Source organism: Arachis stenosperma, chromosome 10, assembly GCF_014773155.1.
Source record: "Arachis stenosperma cultivar V10309 chromosome 10, arast.V10309.gnm1.PFL2, whole genome shotgun sequence".
Classification (NCBI taxonomy): Eukaryota; Viridiplantae; Streptophyta; class Magnoliopsida; order Fabales; family Fabaceae; genus Arachis; species Arachis stenosperma.
The window spans coordinates 125,042,410-125,056,681 of record NC_080386.1 but is presented as its reverse complement, the minus strand read 5'-3'; the positions used below and the strand labels follow the sequence as shown (position 1 = coordinate 125,056,681).

At 30.9% G+C, this 14,272-nt stretch overlaps 1 protein-coding gene across 1 annotated transcript; it reads left to right on the top strand.

Annotated features, from left to right (window-relative positions):
• Positions 1–2,804: 2,804 nt before the first annotated feature.
• Positions 2,805–11,419, top strand: LOC130955767 (ABC transporter B family member 19). Its single transcript, XM_057882723.1, has 9 exons — positions 2,805–3,387; positions 3,528–3,582; positions 4,288–4,463; positions 5,341–5,541; positions 5,812–6,071; positions 6,155–6,471; positions 6,567–7,610; positions 7,701–7,942; positions 9,976–11,419. The coding sequence occupies exons 1-9, from the start codon at positions 3,115–3,117 to the stop codon at positions 11,182–11,184; spliced, it is 3,777 nt and encodes a 1,258-aa protein (XP_057738706.1). The 5' UTR covers positions 2,805–3,114; the 3' UTR covers positions 11,185–11,419.
• The last annotated feature ends 2,853 nt before the right edge of the window (positions 11,420–14,272 follow it).

The window sequence follows — 14,272 nt, the reverse complement described above, 5'->3', positions numbered from 1 at the left end:
CAAAGCCTATCATCTAACTATAATATCAGTAGATTTTAACACTAACATAAAAACAAATAACCTTAATCACAGTACTAGCAATAAAATAGATCAAGTAAATTAATAAATTTTTAGTGAAATTTATATTTATATTAATAATGGTATATAATTAAATATAATTAATTTTAAAAATAGAAAAAATAAAAATTAAATTAAATTAGATATTTATGTATACTATATAATTAGTATTTGTCAAATATAATATTTAGAAGTGCAATGGCTAAGTGGCAAGTAGAGGTTTCATTTGCTCCAAGGTTCTTGGTTCTAGACCTTGTGGAGACATTTTAAAAAATTTTCAAGCAGACCGGTTTGTACCGGTTCTTACCGGTTCACACCGGTTTTATTCCTTAAACGGTCCAAGAAGTAGTCCGGTTCACTAGTTTTTCGGTCGAATTAGCCGATCACGAACATAATTTCAGAGACCAATAAGAATCATCTCTTTGTTGACAATTAAGTTGTTTTATTGGTAATTAAGATCTAATAATGGTTTATAATAAAAGAAGCATTTTTTTGCAACAATGAACCTATAGTAGTCGTTAGGGGTGTTCATAGATTACATCATATCCATATAAATCCACAGTATTTATCCGTATTTGATATGTAATTTGAGGATATGATCTGATCTGTAAGATGATCGGATTGGATCGAATCGGATCCACACTCTAATCAGATAGAAGTAAATGTGTTTAAAAAAGTAAACAAAAAAAATTATTGACTTTTTTTATTAAAATAAAATTTTTTAATATTTTTTATTTTATGGATATATTTGATATCTGATCCAAACATAAAAAGTGCGAATATCGAATTTAGTCTAATGAGTTTAGTGCAGATTGGATCGAAATTTCAGCCATATCCCATTTGTAAACACCCCTAGCAATAATAACTAAAAAATTATAATAATTATATTTTTAACTAAGAGGAAGTGCCAAAAAAGTACTAAATACAAGAATATTTAATCAAATATTAAAAGAAAATTTTACTTTAAAACAGTTGGACTTTTTTTACTCATATATATATATATAATGATGTAATAATAATAATAATATGATAATTGTTTTATATATCACACAAATATAAACGTTTTTTTTTTCTATGATCTTAAGAAAAGTTTTGTAAGTTCCTAACCTTGTTATCGAGTTTTGTAGTGTTAGCCATCATATTATCAATTTGATACATATATAATTCGGATGATAAATTATTTGGTGACGTGCTTCCTTTTTTACTGTGATATACTTGTTTATTATTATTATTATTATTATTATTATTATTTATTATTATTAAAAAATAACAAGCCAAATTATTGTCATAACATAATAAAAGTATGGAAGTTTATCATTCTTCTCTAATGGAGAAAACAAAATTCTTTTCAATAGTTTATTTAACGTTTAGTAGAATAAAAATAAATTTTATTAGAATAAATTTAGTACGAGTTTAATATTTTTATTCATCATAAAAATTTATAAATTACGTAGATAATTTTGGAAAAAAGAAAAAAAACCATGATTTTAATTTTATTTTAAATAAATTTTATTTTTAATTTTAAAATAAATTTTTTTTATTTTTTAATAACATTAATTTTTTACTGTATATAATTATTCAATTTTTTAATTAATAAATAAATTTCTTATAAGACTTTTTTGTGTTATTCAATTATCTATTTTAAAAAATAATTAAATATTAAAATAATTAAACTTTTCACAACAAAAATAATAAAAAATTATGAACGAAAAAATTAACCATCCTGATAATTTTTGTATTTTATTCATATTTTAATTATAAACAGAATATAATTTAATATATTATTTACGAAATATGACTATAGATGTAGATAAAATTTAATTATATTACTTATATATAGTGTTATGTACTGATGCTATAAAGTTAGATTATATTATGACAATAGAATTGTTCTTGTATTTTATATGTGTGACTAATTGGTGGGTTAAAACATTACTTTAATTTAAATAAGGTTTATAATTTAAAAAATTAAAAAACTCAATTAAAAAGATACGAAAAAAATGATGTAAATATTCTAGCTCTTTAAAATAAAATATTCAAAATTCAATTAAAAATTATTTAAAATTTAAATTCAATAAAATTATATTAAATGTGTTTTGTATTAAATATATTAAACCTATATATCATTGGTTGAAATTAGTTTTTAATGTTAATTTTTTAAAACTATTAAAAAAAATATCTTTTCAGAATTTTTAAAAACTAATTTATATTATATATATTTGTTACATTACATCTTGTTATAAAAATTTATTTATTTTAATGCTTATATTAAAAAAAAAACAAAATTTTTAAAAAATTTTAATCTATAATATAATAATAATATAATAATTATTTTATATATTATACGAATAAAAATTAATTATTTTTTTATTTATAAAAATTTTAAGAACTTGTTATATATAGATATATATTTTGATGAATGTGATATATTTCTTTATGTAAATAATTATTTAAAAAAAATTTAATAATTAATTTATTACCTTTTTTGTTTTGTCCAAATTAAATGTTTTATATTATTTTTAGAAAGAAAATCTTTTAAAAAATTTAATAATATATGATGAGAAATACCGAATAAATTATACAAAAATATTTTAGACATTTTTATCCCATTGGCCTCCTATTATTTTAGCTAAATCCGAAAACTTAAGACTTGGAAGCACTTTTTTCTCACTATAAAACCACACTTCACACCTCTCTCTCTCTTTCATGTTGTTCTTTCTTCTTTCTCTCTCTCAAAAAAAAAAAAAAAAAATGAAGAAAGCTTTCTTTGACCACTGTCTCTAACAACTCACTCATTACTTCACACTTCACACTTCACACTCTCTTCACTCATCAATCATCGTCATCACCACACTCTCCTTTCCTCACTTACATTCAACAACACCAAAAAACCGTTGCTATTTCCCTCTCTTCAGATCTTCATCTTCTTCACCTTCATTCATTCATTCATTCAAATCCCCACCAAAGTTCCATCAATAAAGACCACATTTTGCAACAACACAGACACACCCTTTTCCTTTTCCTTTTTAAAAGTGAGGAGCTTCTTCTGTTACTACCATGGCTGAAGGTGTTAGTGAAGCAAACAATACTAAAGCGTCGCCATCGCCATTGCCACCAGAAGCAGAGAAGAAGAAAGAACAAAGCCTACCATTTTTCAAGCTCTTCTCATTTGCAGACAAGTATGACTACATGCTCATGATCTCTGGAACCATCGGCGCCATTGTTCATGGCTCCTCCATGCCCGTTTTCTTCCTCCTCTTCGGTCAAATGGTCAACGGTTTTGGTAAGAACCAAATGGACCTTAACAAGATGACTCAGGAAGTCTCAAAGGTATATATATCTTTTTTTTTCTTTTAATATTCAGAAAACTTAATTATCATATCAATATTTTTCTTACCAAATTCATCTCATAGATCTAAGATCTAATTTATTTTATTTTATTTTTATTTTTATTTTATTAATTATTGCAGTATGCTCTTTACTTTGTGTACCTTGGCCTTGTGGTTTGCATATCATCATATGCAGGTAATAATGTTATTTCTTTTTCATTTATTTCCTTTCATTCATTCATTCCATTTGGTCAAAATTTTCAACTACCTTAACTCTCTCTTTCTCTTTTAATATCCCTTTATTATTGGCTTATTTTTTTATTTTTTAGTAATTTTTGTTTGTCCTCACCTGTGAAGAAGATGGATCATCACACTTCACGGACCATTTTTCTTTTTTTTTTAAATAATTTTTTTAATGATAATAATAATTCATTAATTGCGTAACTCTTATAACCACTTCCATCCAAATTAAGAGGGTCCTATATGGTGTTTGATCCCACGTGTTGTGCTAATTTTTTTTTCACCTGTCAAAATCTCCAAACCCAAAATTTCAATTTTCCCTTTGCCTAACATTATCATCTAACATTCTAATTTCTAACACCACATTCTAATTAATGATCATCATCTTCTTTCTATTTTTTCTAAATTTAATAAAAGTGTGAAACAGTTTAGTCCCACGTCTATTAAATTCGATTTGGATTGACAATCAGTCTCCCTGATTTCTGGGTTATTTAATTTACCCAAAAAACATGTAACAGCATTAATTATGTCACACAATTACACATTATTATTTCACTAACCAAAAATAAATATTAGGTTATTATTCAAATTAGGACTGAGATTTTTAATATTTAGTCCCTCAAATTTCAAAATATATAATATAATTTTTTATTTGGAGCAGAAATTTCATGCTGGATGTATAGTGGGGAGAGGCAAGTGAGTACACTAAGGAAGAAGTATTTGGAAGCAGTGCTTAAACAAGACGTAGGTTTCTTTGATACAGATGCAAGAACAGGGGATATTGTTTTCAGTGTCTCAACGGACACACTTCTTGTTCAAGATGCCATCAGTGAGAAGGTGCTTTCAATTTTTATTTATTATCAAATTATTTTCAAATTTAATAAAAAAAAATATATATATAAGTGATTAGTGAACATGGGACTTTCTTGGGTTGTTCATATCCATCAAAATGTGGGCTCCACAGATATGATCATAGATCCTTAAAGTGGTGCATGTTAGCTAATATTGCTTAACATGCGCACCGGCTAAGTTTATTTGGAGTAAAATATAAATTACTACAATTTTTTTTTCTTTATTTTAAAATGATGCATGCTATGACTAGGGTGAATGTATAACTTTGACAATATTTAAAAAATATGGTTAAAGTTAAAGTAGTTTTTTGAATATATTTAGGAATACTTTTTAATTTCAAAATAAAAAGTAACAAATCTTTTAAAAATATAAAAAAGTATAATCTTAATTTTAGTAATATTTTTTAAGTGTTGCTAAAGCTGTATAAAAAATACTGTACTTTTTGTTAATTAAATAAATTATAATTTTTTATATTTTATTTTAATAGTTTAAATTTAAATATATAAACCTTCTAACTAGGTTAATGGTATTTTTGGAGTGCATTAACATTACTCCCAAAATAGGAGTACTATTTTTATATCTTGTATTTGTTTTAATTTTTTTATATAATACTTTTTGTCTTTGTTTTTATCTCTCTTTTTTTTTGGTTTTAAAATACTTATGAAATAGAGATGCAATACATTTTTCTGTATTGTTTTATCTCAGCTTCTTTATATTTTTATCTAGAAATGCTTACCAAACACAACTTGCCAATTTCCTTTGATAATTTGAATATTCCATAAGACAAATACTTGTTGTAGTGCAAAAGGTTTAATCCAATTTTCCTCATACAAGAACTGTTTGTGTGTGGATTGTGGTTCAGGTTGGGAACTTCATACATTATCTTTCAACTTTTCTGGCTGGACTTGTGGTTGGTTTTGTGTCAGCATGGAGGCTAGCACTTCTAAGTGTTGCCGTGATTCCCGGCATCGCTTTCGCTGGCGGCTTGTATGCTTACACTCTTACCGGCCTTACATCCAAGAGTCGCGAATCCTATGCCAATGCAGGCATCATTGCCGAACAGGTGAGGTCATGAAAGTTTCCATGCTTCTAAATTGGTGAAAACTCAGGTGTAGTGAACTTCATGTGAAGTTGATAGTTGAAAGTCAGTTAAATGATTTAATAGGTTTGACTAAATTGCCATCCATGACTCTTAACTATTAACTTCACATGAAGTTACCTGCACCTAAGTTTCTACTACATTGGCCTAAAGTTGCCTCTATATTGCATGTATTTCATTGTCTCAGAAAGAAAAGTGGTTGGAATAATCAGTATGATCTGCAAAATGTAACAGGCCATTGCGCAAGTTCGAACCGTTTACTCTTACGTTGGGGAGAGCAAGGCGCTGAACTCTTATTCAGATGCAATACAGAACACTCTGAAGCTTGGATACAAAGCAGGAATGGCGAAAGGATTAGGCCTCGGATGCACCTATGGAATAGCTTGCATGTCATGGGCACTAGTCTTTTGGTACGCCGGCGTTTTCATCCGAAATGGACAGACCGACGGAGGCAAGGCGTTCACGGCTATATTCTCGGCCATTGTTGGTGGAATGTAAGAGCCTTTTTGAGTTTTCATGACTCTGTTCATGTTTCTTTCATTTTTTTTTAATTTTTATATCTGCTTTGATTATGCAGGAGTTTGGGACAGTCTTTTTCGAATTTAGGCGCCTTTAGTAAAGGCAAAGCGGCCGGATACAAGTTAATGGAGATCATCAAGCAGAAACCAACAATTGTGGAGGATCCTTTGGAAGGCAAGTGTTTGGGAGAGGTTAATGGAAACATTGAATTCAAGGATGTTGGTTTTAGCTATCCCTCGCGGCCGGATGTCATGATCTTTCGCAATTTCTCAATCTTTTTCCCGGCCGGGAAAACGGTGGCGGTTGTAGGTGGTAGTGGATCAGGAAAGAGTACAGTTGTTTCCTTGATTGAAAGGTTCTATGATCCAAATGAAGGTAAAAAAAGTTTTAGATAAATAGCAAGGTGTTTTTTATCTGAACTATGGAGTTATGCTTAGTCTCTGTTTTTTTATTTCGAAATGGCGAAGCAGGTCAAGTTCTGCTTGATAATGTGGACATCAAGACACTGCAACTAAAATGGTTGCGCGATCAAATCGGATTGGTGAATCAAGAACCTGCGCTGTTCGCAACCACCATTCTTGAGAACATACTCTATGGAAAACCTGATGCAACAATGGCTGAAGTGGAAGCAGCAGCTTCTGCTGCAAATGCTCATAGCTTTATTACCTTGCTTCCCAACGGCTATAACACTCAGGTGGGAGAACGAGGAGTGCAATTATCCGGAGGCCAAAAGCAGAGAATTGCAATTGCAAGAGCAATGTTGAAGAATCCAAAGATTCTGCTTTTGGATGAGGCAACAAGTGCTCTAGATGCGGGATCAGAGAGCATTGTTCAAGAGGCACTAGACAGGCTCATGGTGGGAAGAACAACCGTGGTTGTAGCGCATCGTCTTTCGACCATAAGAAACGTTGATACCATCGCCGTGATCCAGCAAGGACAAGTGGTGGAGACAGGAACACACGAGGAACTCATTGCCAAGGCAGGAACCTATGCATCACTAATTAGGTTCCAAGAAATGGTTGGAAATAGGGACTTCTCCAACCCCTCAACTCGCCGGACACGATCCTCCCGCCTCAGCCATTCCCTCTCTACAAAGTCCTTAAGCCTCCGGTCCGGAAGCTTAAGGAACTTGAGCTACCAATACAGCACCGGAGCCGACGGCCGCATAGAAATGATATCCAATGCCGAGACGGATAAGAAGAATCCGGCCCCGGACGGATACTTTCTCCGGCTGCTCAAGATGAATGCCCCCGAATGGCCTTACTCAATCATGGGAGCCGTTGGTTCTGTTCTCTCCGGATTCATTGGGCCAACATTTGCAATTGTGATGAGTAACATGATTGAAGTCTTTTACTATAGAAACTATGCATCCATGGAGAAGAAAACCAAGGAGTATGTGTTTATATACATTGGAGCTGGACTCTATGCAGTTGGTGCATATTTGATTCAACATTACTTTTTCAGTATCATGGGTGAGAACCTCACCACTAGGGTTAGAAGAATGATGCTTGCAGGTAATTAACATTAATTAATTAAGTCACTAACACTAATTAAATCTCTATGTTATGTGATTAATTAATGTTAATTTGATTTGTATATGGTAGCTATATTGAGGAATGAAGTAGGATGGTTCGATGAGGAGGAACACAACTCAAGCCTGGTGGCAGCAAGGCTTGCAACGGATGCAGCTGATGTCAAGTCTGCCATTGCTGAGAGGATTTCTGTCATTTTACAGAACATGACTTCCCTCCTCACTTCTTTCATTGTTGCTTTCATTGTTGAATGGAGGGTTTCTCTTCTCATTCTTGCTACCTTCCCTCTCCTTGTCCTAGCTAATTTCGCTCAGGTCAGTCAAATTCATTTCTCATTTAACTTATTCAAATTCACTATTTTATATTTTAATATATATTTTGAATAAATAATCAAAAAATTCATTTGTAAATATCAAAGTACACTTCATATATTGTTTTTAATGACAAAAAGTACACACTCTTACTAACGACATTATACTTTTGTCTAGCAAAACTAGTCTTTTAGATGTACTTTTATATTTACGAATTTTTAGCGTGTATTTTTGTCTATCTCAAATATTTTTGTGTATTTTTATTTAATTATTTATATAATTTTTTATGAGTGATTAATTTAGTAATTGTTTTTTTTTGTGTGTCACATACTTGAATTAGTAATAGGTGAATTAGTAATTACCAAGGGCCAAATTTGTTATTCATCCTAGATCACCACAAAGTATGGCATAAAATGTTTGAAAATTCCCAGAAAGTTGAAAATGAAAATAAGAAGATTAAATTATAGTAACTAAAGACACTGGTATTTTTTATGTGCATGTGCTAAGTGTTGACCAGAGTCTATGGTAGTATAGTACTAGTAGTGGGGCCCAAAAAGTAACTCAAGAATTAAACTCTATCTTACAATACACACTCTTTAATAAGAATCTAACCCTCAGAAAACGACAAAAACAAAAACAACAAAGACCCACCTAAGTTGAAGGGTGCACGTGCTTCCCTTTACACTCCACAGTGCATTAAAATATTGTGAAAACTAATGACTCATGTATTGGCATCTTATTAAAAGCTCATTAATTGCTATGCTCAAGTCTATTCTCTTAGGCTCTTAGCTCTTTTTATGCATGGAGGTAGATCATAGCATTGGTAGTTAGATTAGATTCCACATCTGAGCATCAAATTCCATGTCATAATTCATATAGTAACCTAGTCTTCTATTCAATGAAAATCAAATAGAAAAAGGAAAAACATATAGCATTTCATTTTTGTTAGTGTAATTTTTACTTAGGAATATTATATGTATTTTTAAGAGGCAATATTAACACTATATCAAATATTAGACTACTATTTTTAATTCATATTATTTTTTGTTTTGAATTTTTTAACATATTTATAAATTAATGATCCTCTCATGATCAACACTTGCTTCCATTTTTTCTAATAATATTTTTTGGATACTGGGAACTTGAAATTCAACTGGGTCTAAAAAGGAAACTTCATGTGTGTGGTTTTCTTTTTAATTTGTCTAGGAATCTGCAATTCTCTTATAGATTGTCACCCGTGACCATGTTCATTCTTTTTCAGGTCTAGTTTGTCTAGACTACCTGCAATCTTATAATTTTATAATTATTTTTGGTTATTTTATTACCATGAATGGATTTCTTACAGACTTATAACAGTGATTTCTGGACATGTGTTATTGTATTTTACTAAGATTTTTTTGACTATGCATGTGAGACCATGTGGGTTTTGCTGCACCAAAAATGTTTCTTCTGTGCATGTGGGAATTTTTTAGGTATGAAAAAAATTAACCTTTTAGTAACATGTAAAATTGTTAGAAAAATAAATAATATAATATGACTTTAAAGTAGTTATAATAGAAAGTTCCTAAAGAAAAAAGCTTTACCCTTGCATGATTCCCTGATTAGACAGGACTTAACAAACTTTGATAACTGTGATTTACACCTATTATTATTAATTATTATAGGGTGTACTAATTCACTAAAAAATTTATGTTCTATTCATTGTAGCATTATATTATGCGCATGCTCTAGGCACAGTGCAAGGAAATAGACTTGATTGGTGATGAAAGCTTCAAATCTATCAGTGTCTTATAAATGATTTAGTAGTATAGGTTGTGTCTATGTTAAGATGAATCATCTGTTGTTAAGGTCCCACATCGACTTTAATGCACTTTTGGCACTTTTCTTGTGGATTATTATTGTACCATACCCCCTTTGTGGCAAAATGAATAGAAGAATTTACTGTTTATGAATAAGAGTTATGTTGAATAATTAGTGCAAAGATGATACAATTAATTATGAAATAGTTCTAAGAAGATGGTAATTTGAATGTGCAGCAACTTTCCCTAAAAGGTTTTGCTGGAGACACAGCGAAGGCGCATGCAAAAACAAGTATGATTGCTGGAGAAGGAGTGAGCAATATCCGAACCGTTGCAGCATTCAATGCACAGAACAAGATGTTATCGGTCTTCTGCCACGAGCTGCGAGTGCCGCAGATGCGAAGCCTTCGCCGGAGCCAGAGCTCCGGCATCTTGTTCGGCCTCTCGCAGCTCGCGCTTTATGCCTCCGAGGCTCTCATTCTATGGTACGGTGCACATTTGGTCAGCAAAGGAGTTTCAACCTTCTCCAAGGTCATTAAGGTCTTTGTGGTCCTTGTCATAACGGCCAATTCGGTTGCAGAGACAGTTAGCCTCGCCCCAGAGATAATTCGGGGCGGGGAAGCAGTTGGCTCTGTTTTCTCCATCCTCGACCGGCACACCAGGATTGATCCAGACGATCCTGATGCTGATCCGGTCGAGTCAATTCGTGGAGAAATCGAGCTTAGACATGTTGATTTCGCATACCCTTCGAGGCCAGATGTGATGGTTTTCAAGGATCTGAACCTCAGAATTAGGGCAGGCCAAAGCCAAGCCCTCGTCGGAGCGAGTGGATCGGGGAAGAGTTCGGTCATCGCCCTTATCGAGCGGTTCTACGATCCCATAGCCGGGAAAGTCATGGTGGACGGAAAAGACATAAGGAAGCTTAACTTGAAATCCTTGAGGCTCAAGATCGGTTTGGTCCAACAAGAACCGGCATTGTTTGCCGCCTCGATATTTGAAAACATTGCTTATGGAAAGGAGGGCGTGACGGAATCCGAGGTGATTGAGGCAGCTAGAGCTGCCAACGTGCACGCCTTTGTTAGTAGCCTGCCCGAGGGCTACAAAACACCCGTTGGCGAACGGGGCGTGCAGCTCTCGGGTGGGCAGAAACAAAGGATTGCAATTGCTAGGGCTGTCCTTAAGGACCCTACAATATTGCTTCTTGATGAAGCAACAAGTGCACTTGATGCTGAGTCAGAATGTGTGCTACAAGAGGCATTGGAGAGGCTCATGAGGGGGAGGACCACGGTGCTCGTGGCGCACCGGTTGTCCACCATAAGAGGGGTTGATTGCATTGGTGTGGTCCAAGATGGGCGCATTGTGGAACAAGGTAGCCATTCTGAGCTTATAAGCAGGCCTGAGGGTGCATATTCTAGACTCTTGCAACTACAACATCATCACATTTGAGGGACACAAATGTAAAACATTTTAGTTTGTTTTTAATATAAGGCCTTGTTTGGTTGAGATCATTATGTTTGGCCTCCCATTAACCTCATGCTTTGATTTTTTCTTTTTTTCCTTTTTTTCTTTTTAGATGTAGATATATGCTACATGAGGTTTGTACCTTGAGGACAAAAAGTACTCTGTTTCCAATGGAGTAGCTAGTATTATTAAATTAATCAAATATCAATGGTCCATAACTATGTTATCTGTATGGTTATTTGAGCTTTTTGCTTTCTACCTACCTCCCTATTTTTATTTTCCCCTTCATAATTTTAGTACTACTATCCAACTTTTTTTCTGATTGGGGACCTATCTAAAGAAGATTAGTGGCAATGTTGGAAAAAAAGATTGAGAGGTGTACTTATTATGTCTATTAAACAAAATGGAGACACAATCAGATGGGGAAGATGGTGTGAATTATTGTAAATGAGAGATGGGAGAAGCATTATTTTAAGTTTGTTTTTATTTTAATTCATGAAATCCCTTAAGAATGTGACCCACTTGATGGTGTCTAGAAGGATTTTTATTTTTCCCACTTTGGCCACTCATTGAACATGGAAGGGAACTTTATCAATCACAATTAACTAAAATTGAGTGCAACTTTAGCTCTGGATTTTTGGGGAATATGTTATATGGACCCCATTGACATAATAATCACTTTAACTAAAAATACAATTATATATTCACTTTAATTAATATTGTCATTACCTTTGTTGTTTTGGCAATTACACCGACAAGAGTAATTTTACTTTATGTATCTAAACAAAATTTATTCTCTTAAACTTACTTCTAATATTTCAAATAAAAATATATTGTATTCTTTTAAAAGACATCCACCAAAATGAATTCTTCCAAAAAGAAAAAAAAATGAATAGGACTAAAGGAAGGATCCTGAGCCCTTATCACATGTATTCATAGTTGCTTTGTAAAACCTTCACTGAAAAGGATGCTACCTTCCAACATGTGTACTTGGTTCTGGCAGAATAAAGCAAACAGTGGGGGAAAGCTACAAGAGAGCTTGGACCCTTTTTAGGTCCTTTCTCAAAGAAACAATAAAAAATTAAAATAAAACTTTGCAGTTCCAATGCATTGTCAGTGTGATAAGGGAGAAAGTTGTATGTGTATGTGTATGTTTTTTATTTTTTTTGTAATTTGTAATTTGTAATTTTTATTTATTTATGTATTTATGTATTTTATTTTTTTAAGAAGAGTGTGAAGACAAAGGCATGTGGAAAATGATGGGTGAGAAAAGACTAAATAGTTATTTTGATGCTCGAAAAATTTTGATTTTGATAAAATGGATTTTAATATTTATTTTTTACAAAATAAATCTTAAATATAAGTTTTTTTTCATGATATTTTTTAATCCAACAGACTAAAATTTAATATGTTGTGAATCAGAACTCTATTTAAAGATTTATTATTAGCCAATAAATTAATACATGTATAAGACGAAAAATATTAGTTTCGTTTGACAAAATTGACTAACTAATTTATCAATTCGGAGATTTTAGGTTACTTTTTCGAATAAAATTAATATTTAAATTTATTTTGTTAAAAACAAAATTAAATTTTATTTTGTCAAAATTAAAATTTTACGAGTGCTAAAAATAATTATTTATTGGTGAAGAAATAAGATAGCATAAGAGGAAAAAAAAAAAACAAAAAACTTCCTTCCCCCTAGCTCCCTTCCAAAACAGTTTTTTCAACAGACATTTTTGGTTGTGGGGGGCAGTGTTGATGCATCACATCATGGTGTAAGCCTCAATTATATATGCCTGCAGAGACTTTCAATTGTATATGTTTACTCAACATGATTGATTAATGTTTCATGATAATGTATTGAGTTGTTTGATTCTGCTTTGTGGATCATTCTAATTAAAATTAATTTTAGTGTCAAGTGATTTGTATTTGTTTCAATTAGGTTAAAGAGATCAGATTTGAGAAAGTTGTGCTGGTTGTTACCACAATAATCTTCTTTTAAAATTGTCATTTTAAGCAACTAAAAATTGTCATTTTCTTTAATTAAAATGGCTATTTAAACCGTAATTTTAAGTAATTAAAAAATTATCACAATACTTAAAATGGCACTCTAAGTTATGGTACTTTTTAAAAATATCGTTTTTGAATATAATGACAGTTCAAACTGTTGTAAATACTTTCAAAAATTGTCATTTTTTATAGTGAGATTTGAAAAAATTGTGCTAGTTGTTACCACAATAATCTTCTTCTTTTATTAGTGTTTTGTTTTAGACAAGTTATAATAGGAGTTTACATAGTTAAAATTAATAAAAAAATTGAACATAATTTTAATTAATAAATTTGGTTTAGGTTAATAAATTAACCTGGTTTTAATAGAAGAAATCAATTATTAATCGCTTATAAAAGTAATAATCGATTTTAAACCAAATTTAAAAACAAAAATTGGTTTTTAAATCCGGTTCTATTTAAAAACTAGTTTCTCTATTTGAAAAACCGATTTTACATTTTTTACATATAAATTGATGTTTGATACTTTAAAAAAAAAGTTTAACCTTTTTTACCTATACTATAAAACCGATTTAAATTTATAACTAATTTATATTTAAAAAAAAACTTTATGATTAAGAATTTTTACCAATTTAGTTAACTTTTTTTTAAATTTGATTAAGAATTTCTTAACAAATTAATCTGTTTTTTTAATGAACTCCTCTAACTATGTGCATGACTTCATAAAGGAATAAGAATATGACAATAAAATAAAAAAAGAGCGACATTTATTATTAAAAAGATGTTAGGAGAATACTAAAATATCATCGAATAATTAATGAGGATTGAATATTAGATAAAAAATATACCGAGGAAGTATTATTATTACTTATGTTAGGTAACTAATTTTTTTAACTAATATTAATTATTTTTTTAAAATTATTATATTTATTTTAAATTTATATTTTATATAATAAATTTTTAACTTTAAATATTAAATTATAAATTTAAAATCTGACTAATATTAATTAACAAAAAATTAATTTCTTATATTTTCCGTTATTTATTAGATAGGATAATGCTG

Coding starts and splice junctions, on each gene's coding strand:
- LOC130955767 (XM_057882723.1), top strand. CDS start 3,115: ATGGCTGAAGGTGTTAGTGAAGCAAACAATACTAAAGCGTCGCCATCG. Junction 3,583..4,287: donor TTGCATATCATCATATGCAG/GTAATAATGTTA, acceptor TATTTGGAGCAG/AAATTTCATGCTGGATGTAT. Junction 4,464..5,340: donor AAGATGCCATCAGTGAGAAG/GTGCTTTCAATT, acceptor ATTGTGGTTCAG/GTTGGGAACTTCATACATTA.